Raw genomic sequence first — 8,252 nt, 5'->3', positions numbered from 1 at the left:
TGGTGGCATAGGGTTGGAAATGCATTGTTCCATCCCCAGCCACTCGGGACACAGAGCATCGTGGTCCTGCCGTCTGGGGGAAGCAGTCCCTTCCCCTTTGCCTTGACTCCAAGGTGCCAGGCGGCACCGTCCACGTCTTCTTCTCTCTCCATAGTCGTTATCGTTCTAGAGGCTGGAACCTGGAAGGGATGGCACCCAGGGCAGCAGCCCTCTCTGCAACTTGCCCACACACTGGATCTACCTGTAGCCAGGGGATGGGGGAAGCCTGAGGGCTGTTAAGGAGCCCAGGTCCAGGTTAGCCTCCCAGATGGCCTGAACGTGGCCACGTGGGTGACAGTGATGCCTCTGGGATGGGGCAGTAACTCCAGTCTCTGTGATCTGCCTCGAGAAATGCATTGGCAGCTCAGGGGATCAATCCTATTTAATGATTGTGTGTGGGAGGAAGGCGGGGCTGGTTAATGTTTGTCTGGTTCCTCTTGGGCTGTGGGCCATATCTGGCTCGGGCCCTGGGCTCTTTGTCCCTCCCCTGGCTTGGACTGGGCTGACAGTACCTAGTGGCACAGTGCAGACACACCTGCAGACATTCCCCGGGAAAGGGCAGCGGCAGCCAGGTGAGGAAGCTGGGGACAGGGGGAGGGGTGTTGGGGAGGGGGAGCTGGTGTGGCATGGGGGGGTGCGCAGGGGGCAGAAATGGGGGCTGGGGAGAGGCCTGGGTTTTGCCTTCCCTTGGCCTCAGTGTTAAGCCACTTAGGTCCCTTCTGCGCTTCCCTCTGGGTAGAGTGAGACCCCTCCTGCCCAGTGCCAGGCTTGCTCAGCCTCTCTCTGGAGCCTTCAACTGTTACTCTCTTTCCAAGCTCAGAGTGGCTTCTCTTCTCCCCGCCCTCTTTCCCCCAGCTGTGGATTCCCTTCATCCTCACAGGGCTGAATTCCCAGGAAGACTTGAGCCCCCCTCCCCCCAGACCCAGGGTGGCCAAGTTCATCTCTTTAAGACGCTTCCTGCCAGAGATTGTTAGGGTTCGGTGGACCGTTGGGCACTGCCAGGTGCTGTGCTCCTTCCCTGACTGGAAGGTAAACCAGGCACGCAACCAGCCTGGGGTTGTGGACGGTGAACACAAGGCGCTCAGCAGGGGCAGAGGGAAGGCTGATGGGGCTGGGATTTGGGAGCGTGGCTTTCCGTTTTCTTGAGGGAGGTAGGCAGACTCAAGCTGAGCCATGAGTAATGAGTGATCTGGAGATCTAAAGGAGGGGAGGCCCCACAGCTGTTTGGAAGTTGTTCCAGCTGTTGGGGACAGCATGGCAGAGCGCACAGACTTAGAAAAGGAGGTGGGAAGAGGAGGCTTTAGACAAGAAGGGTTCAGATGGAGAGACTTCCATTTGAAGACAGAGAAGAGCAATGGGCAAGGGACCCACGCATTGGCAGGGAGCCCCTAAGCTGGGCTCCAGGACTTGCTGACCAGCTGTGTCATAAGTTACTCTGAGCCTCCATGGCCCCATCTGGGAACCGGAGACAACAAGGCACAGCTCACAGGCTTGTTGTGAGGATGGGAGTTAATGAACATCCAGCTCCTAGAACACTATGGGCATTCCATAAATGGTGGCTGTTAGGTTATAATAAAGCCCAAGTAGGGAGCAACAGGAAGTCAGATAGTTGAGGAGGAACAAGAGGGTGTAGTCTGCAGTAAGGGAGCTTGTCAGTTACCAGTTCCCAGGAAAAGACCATGCCCAAGGGAGGGAAAGAGAAAAGTGGAAAAAGAGCTAGAGAGACCCTGCCCCTAGCCTGGTTACAGTGTATGTGGCAGGGCAGAGAGGACGAACAAAGTGCCTGAGGTGCCCTGGGCCCACAGGGTGGGGGCAGGGTGGGGGAAGAGGGGGAGGGCTGGAGAAGTTTGGCCTTGGCCACACCAAACTGATGATGAAGGCAGCCTGAAATTCCGGAAGCAATCCCAAAGAAAGCCCCTTGTCCTTTCCCAGCCAGAGGCTGCTTGTGAAGCCAGGGGGAGGAAGTGTAGAATGCGAGGCTGAACAGAACCTCATCCAGTCCAACTAAGGCCTTCCTCCCAAACCCAAAAAAAACACCAGGATTTCCTGTAGTTGGAAGGAGGGACAGGGAAGAGGTGGGGGCAGAAAGACAGAGAGAGAGAAAGCTGATGAATGGGTATGGGCACACATCTTCTTGTGTGTGCGTGTGTGTGCACATGCCCATGCATGTAAGCATACGTGGAAAGGGGTCGAAGGTCTGAGCTCTGGGCCAGGTCTCGGTGAGAATGCAGACTAAAGGAGGTTGTCCAAGGTGGTGCGAGGTACAAAGGCTTTGAGGTGAGAAGAAAAGAAATCAGAAACCTGACTCTACCATTTCGCAGAGTTGCCATTGAATCAAGTTATTTCACGTCTCTGAGCCTCAATTTCCTTGTCTGAAAAATGGGGATACCATTACAGGATGGTTGTGTGGACTAGGTGCGATCTCCAGATCTTGAGCTATCCTTGGGTGCCTGGGCAATTCAGAATCCGAGGACGAGGCCAGTGCCTGACAGAGCCAGGGGAGTCTTGTCTAATTAAACATGAGAGCATGAGAGCAAAAACAGGTCTGGAGCAATGCAGAGCATATCAATACTTGGACTTTAACCCAAAGTCACAAAGACGGTTTGGATTTCAAAATCAGGCCCCTCCCCCTGGATGTTTTTAGAATGAAACCCTTGAGGTGCTGATGTTGACATAGGGATAAACTCTCCATCCCAAGGGGGAGAGCAAAAACCGAGATCCCAGTGCCCACACGAGGGTGCTTAGGGGCCCCAAAGGGAGCTTACTGGTTACGTCCCAGAGGGCGCAAAATGGGAGTGAAGAGCTCCAAGATCCTAGAAATTTAGCAGTGGCCAGGCCAAACGAGGAGCACCCCTGCGCTGCAGAGAGAACATCTCGAGTGTGCTCTGGAGTCTGAGGAAGCTGCCGCAGAAAGGTAAGGCAGGGAAATCGGAACAGATCAGGAGGCAGTGGAAAGCCCTGGGAGGGAAGAAGAGGAAGAGTTACCAGTCCATAGGAAAGAGGAGAAGGGGCTAGAAGAGAATACAAGCCAGACCAGTTTTGAATCTCTTTGTTTCTAAAAAATACTCACAGATGGGCGACTGGGTGGCTCAGCTGGTGAAGCGCCGAACTCGGTTTCGGCTCAGGTCATGATCTCGGGGTTGTGAGATCAAGTCCCGCGTCAGGCTTTGTGCTGGGGGTGGAGCCTGCTTCAGATTCTCTCTCTCTCCCTGTCCCTCTGTCTAGCATGCCACCCGCTGGCCCTCTCTCTCTCTCTCTCAAAAAACGAATAAAAAAATACCAACACTCATAGAAAGAAAGATTATAATTCTAGCCAAGGTGGTCAAGCTTATGGGCAAAAGCATGGGCTGTGGAGTCAGTTCGGCCCGACTCCAGTCCCACTTCCATCACACACTAACTGCATTGATCCGTGTGACCCTTGGACGCGTCCCTTCACCTTTCTTTACCTCAGTTTCCTCTTGGGTGACGCAAGGATTTAAAGCAACACCCACCTCACGGGGTTGTTCCGTGGCCTGGCCTCACAGGTGCTCAGTAAATGGTTACTCTTCATAATGTTCCTTGACCTCTGGTTTGTGAATCCAACGTGTGTCACCAGATGAGGCATTTCTTTACCGTCAACCACTGGGCCTCCTGCAGCAGCCCTGCCTTCAGAACCCGGGGCTGAGCAGAAAGGGCACCCGTGTTCCTACCTCTCCATGCTGGTTTAGGCCCCAGCATGAAGTCAATGAGGCTTTTTTAAAAAAAATTATTATTTTAAGTTAAATGAGAAAAGAAGACCTTGTTCAGAAAAGTACTCTGTGTCCCGTGGACCATCCCTTCATCCCCGGGGTTCTGAAGGCAGGTTCTTTCATCCCATTCCCCAACTTTTCCATGGCTAATATCCCCCCCTACAACAGAGAGAAGCACCCCAGTCTTGATGCAGGCCTTCTGCCACCCCACTGCCCCTGTACGGGGGCAGGAAATGCCCCACATTCCCCTCAGGTCCAGGCCTGTGTGCTCTCCTCACACCCAGTTCCCTGCTTCCAGCATCATCTACTCGGCTCAACTTAGTGGCAGAAGTGGTGGGAGGTGGGGGAGAGGAGGAGGCCTTCTTTACCTGTGCTGCTTGGAGGGGAGTTTCTTCCCTAGAGCTACTGGCAGGCTCAGGAAACCAGGAGGTTACAATGTACATTTGATGGGGGTGGGGGCAGGGCGGAACAGCCTGTTCTACCTCTGGACAGATGCCTACGTCAAGGACAGCACTGGGAAACAAAAAGTGGGACATTGGGTTTGGCAGACCCCCCAGTCCCCCTAAACAACATGTTTTCTCTTCCTGATTAGGTGCTTATTTCCCTTGATCATCATCTATGAAACTGGAGCTGAGCTGGGAACTTGTTGCAGGGGGCTTCACTAAGCTCATAATGACCCTGGGTATTAAAGATTATTTATTTATTTATTTGACAGAGAGACAGAGAGAGAGAAAGACAGCAAGAGCAGGAACACAAACAGGGTGAATGGGAGAGGGAGAAGCAGGCTCCCTGTTGAGCAGGAAGCCCAATGCGGGGCTCAATCCCAGGACTCCGGGATCATGGCCTGAGCCGAAGGCAGACGCTTAACCACTGAGCCACCCAGGCGCCCCTAAGCCTGGGTATTAACAACCCATTTATAGATGAGGGAGCAGGCTCAGAGGAGGGCGGGAGCTAGCCCACGGTCGTGTTAGGCGAACAACCCAGATTCAAACCCAAAAGCATATGACTCTTCCCTGTCCCACCTCCCAACCTTCTGTTTGCTTGTTAACTTTTGCTTTCTCACTCTGGTTTGTCCTCATCGTGTGCCCACCTGCCACCTGAAGCTCAAGGAGAGATGATGAGTGTTTGCTCCATGACACTGGAGCTGGAAAGTACTCAGGGGTCTGCAGCTGCCATGTTTCTTGTGCTCTCGTGGGGAGCATTAACCCTTGCTCTTGTTGTTGTCGTTCTTTTTTTTTTTTTAATGTTATGTTAGTCACCGTACATCATGTAGTGATGCAGTGTTCCATGATTCGTTGTTCTCGTATAATATCCAGTTGTCGTTGTTCCTAATGGCTGGCTTGGGTGACACTGGCTGCGAAAAGGATGAAGGGCCAGCCAGGGAAAGAGCCTAAACCTCGGCTTCAGATGCTTGTCTGTTTCATCCTCCTCTAACACTTCTTAGCTTTGTGACCTTGAGTAAGTTACTTAATGTATCCGAGCGGCCTCCTCAGCTGGAAAGACTGGGGTAAAGTCCTTGGAGGCTTGCTGAGTGGGTCCAAAGGAAGAATGTATGGGAAAAAGCTTAACACGGTTTCTGGCTTGAGACATATGAGTGAGCTCACCCATACACACTGTGCAAGGGATCTCAACCAAGGAAAAATCCCGCTGACCCTATGTTTCTAGTAGAGTCATGGGCGACGGCCTCGGCCCAGAGCCTCCTGGTCCCCTTGAGTCCCCTCTTACATGCACCTGTCTTTGTTCCATCTCGCCCCCACCCCCCACCGTGGCCATTCTTCTGGTGGGACTGTGGGGCGGGTGCGGCGATGGACCGGGCGGGCACAGAACAGGTGGGTGCAGGCTGGGTGTCCGGCGCTGGGACACAAGTGCTCTGTGTGTAGGGTGGGCGGAAGTCAGGGCGTTTGATCTGAATTCTAAAGGGCGTTGTTCAGAGTCCCACAAAGGTCCCATTGTGCAGACACTGGGTATAAAGCAGCATATGACTCCCCAGCACCGGGCGGCGATGAATTGGAACGCAGGCGCGGACGCAGGGACCACTCCCCCTGCACAGACATGAGACCATAGGGGACCTGTCTGGGTGGCCTCAGGGATAGGCGCTCCCCAAGGTAATGGGCTTTGTTGGGCTCGCCCCAGGTCCGGAGCTAAGGAGCTGGGGAATAGGGAGCTAAAGAGACTGGCCAAGGGCAGAACAAAATGGACCTGGTAAAGAAAGGGGCTCTGGAGAGGAAAGAATGTTGGACGAAAGCAAAGAAGGGAGATGGGCTTCAGGGAGGTCAAGTCAAGTGAGGAGGAGGAGGAAGAAGAGGAAGAGGAGGAAGAGGAAGAGGAGAGGCTGGCAAGGGATGTGGGGTGATGAGGAAAGCACTGACCATCCTTCTTCTCTTCCTGTCACTGGCTCTTGGAAGGGGTGACAGGGGTGGCGGGGGTGGGTCTGTGTGTCAAGCCATGTCACGCTGCCCAGCTTTATTCCCCAGCTTTCTGCCAGCTCGCTTTGTGGCTCATCTTTTGCAGGTGTGAATGAGGCAGGATGAACTGGACCGGTTTGTACACATTGCTCAGTGGCGTGAACCGGCATTCTACTGCCATTGGTCGCGTATGGCTGTCGGTCATCTTCATCTTCAGGATCATGGTGCTGGTGGTGGCCGCCGAGAGCGTGTGGGGTGACGAGAAGTCCTCCTTCATCTGCAACACCTTGCAGCCCGGCTGCAACAGCGTCTGCTACGACCACTTCTTCCCCATTTCCCACGTGCGCCTGTGGTCCCTGCAGCTCATCTTGGTGTCCACCCCAGCTCTCCTCGTGGCGATGCACGTAGCTCACCAGCAGCACATAGAAAAGAAGATGCTGCGACTTGAGGGTCACGCGGACCCCTTGCACCTGGAGGAGGTCAAGAGGCACAAGGTCCACATCTCAGGGACGCTGTGGTGGACCTATGTCATCAGCGTGGTCTTCCGGCTGCTGTTTGAGGCCGCCTTCATGTATGTCTTCTACCTGCTCTACCCCGGCTATGCCATGGTGCGGCTGGTCAAGTGTGAGGCCTACCCCTGCCCCAACACGGTGGACTGCTTCGTGTCCCGGCCCACCGAGAAAACCGTCTTCACGGTCTTCATGCTGGCTGCCTCGGGCATCTGCATCATCCTCAACGTGGCCGAGGTGGTGTACCTCATCATCCGGGCCTGTGCCCGCCGAGCCCAGCGCCGCTCCAATCCGCCCTCTCGCAAGGGCTCGGGCTTCGGCCACCGCCTCTCACCTGAGTACAAGCAGAATGAGATCAACAAGCTGCTGAGCGAGCAGGATGGCTCCCTGAAAGACATACTGCGCCGCAGCCCCGGCACTGGGGCTGGGCTGGCTGAGAAGAGCGACCGCTGCTCGGCCTGCTGATGCCGCACACAAGGCAACCTCCCCTCCTGCACCCCTCCCCCTGTCCCCCATCCCCCTGCCCCTGGCCCTGCCCTCCTTCTCCCCTGCAGGGTGCGGGCCTCTGCCTGCTAGGGACTGCAGATCAGATCAATGGAAATCTCCCTTTTTTCCCTGGTTTCCCTTCCTCCCCCCCCACACCCCCACCCCCGCCTTCTGTCTGGGGGGCCAGAGGGGTGGGGAGCCCTAGGCTGGCCAGGCCAGTGCTCAAGGGTGGGGTGAGGGGGCAGGGGGTGGCTCTTCTTGTCTGTACCCCCTTTCTGCTTCCCTCTCCCTCTTCCTGGGGCCACTGGGGGACAAGAGATATGATGCTCTGACAGCATCTCCAATTATGAAACTAATCTTAACCCCGTGTTGTCAGATACCCTATTTCTGGAGTCACATCAGCAGGGAGGGACGTGGGCAAGTAGAATGGAAGGAGGGTGCTCTGGACATGTGGGTGGAGAAGGGAGGGTAGTCAAGGCGAGAAAAGGAGGAACAGCACTTTGCTGGCCACAAGGAGGAGGAGGACCTGTCTCGGATGGAGGAATTAGGGAGGGAGGAGCAGGCAGATAAATTGGAGTGGGGGTTGGTTAGGACCGCCTTTGCCTCTCTTTCCCAAGGCCTCTCTGTGCCTGAAATGTTACACATTAAACAGGATTTTACAGTAAACGAAGAGGTGGCTTGTGTGTTTGTCAAGTTCTTTCTCCTGCAACCTCTGACCTCCCCCTGGATGAGCTGGCCTTGGATTTTTGCTGATCTAGAAAGCAATGGGCAACAGAAGTAGTGAGACCCTGAGCTGTTCTTGCCTCTTTTTTTTTTTTTTTTTTGCTGGGGGTTGGGGGGTTGGTTTGGTTTGGGTTTGGCTTTTGGTTTGGGGGCAGCTTAAATTTTTTTTACTCACAACTTTACGGGGACCAGGTGCCCTGACTCCCTTCCTTTTCTCTTATTTTTTTTTCATTCATTCTAAGTATAGTTTATGGAGTGTTCATAAGTGCGTGCAGTTTTGTAAACACGGCCGCAATATATTATAAAACATTTACATTACCTCAAGAGGTTTCCTTGGGCCCCTTCCTCTGATTTGAAAAACA

At 54.3% G+C, this 8,252-nt stretch overlaps 1 protein-coding gene across 2 annotated transcripts; it reads left to right on the top strand.

The window, feature by feature from the left end:
• Window positions 1–499: 499 nt before the first annotated feature.
• Window positions 500–7,837, top strand: GJB1 (gap junction protein beta 1). 2 transcript variants are annotated; one of them, XM_044234485.1, is made up of 2 exons: window positions 500–611; window positions 6,279–7,837. In XM_044234485.1, the coding sequence occupies exon 2, from the start codon at window positions 6,295–6,297 to the stop codon at window positions 7,144–7,146; it is 852 nt and encodes a 283-aa protein (XP_044090420.1). In that variant the 5' UTR covers window positions 500–611; window positions 6,279–6,294; the 3' UTR covers window positions 7,147–7,837. The 2 variants fall into 2 exon arrangements, with proteins under 2 accessions (XP_044090420.1, XP_044090421.1); XM_044234486.1 differs by lacking the exon at window positions 500–611 and adding an exon at window positions 5,694–5,872.
• The last annotated feature ends 415 nt before the right edge of the window (window positions 7,838–8,252 follow it).

The sequence above is a fragment of the Neovison vison genome, chromosome X (assembly GCF_020171115.1).
Source record: "Neovison vison isolate M4711 chromosome X, ASM_NN_V1, whole genome shotgun sequence".
Taxonomy (NCBI): Eukaryota; Metazoa; Chordata; class Mammalia; order Carnivora; family Mustelidae; genus Neogale; species Neogale vison.
The sequence above is the reverse complement of the archived record's forward strand: the minus strand, read 5'-3'. Positions and strand labels throughout refer to the sequence as shown.

Coding starts and splice junctions, on each gene's coding strand:
- GJB1 (XM_044234485.1), top strand. CDS start 6,295: ATGAACTGGACCGGTTTGTACACATTGCTCAGTGGCGTGAACCGGCAT.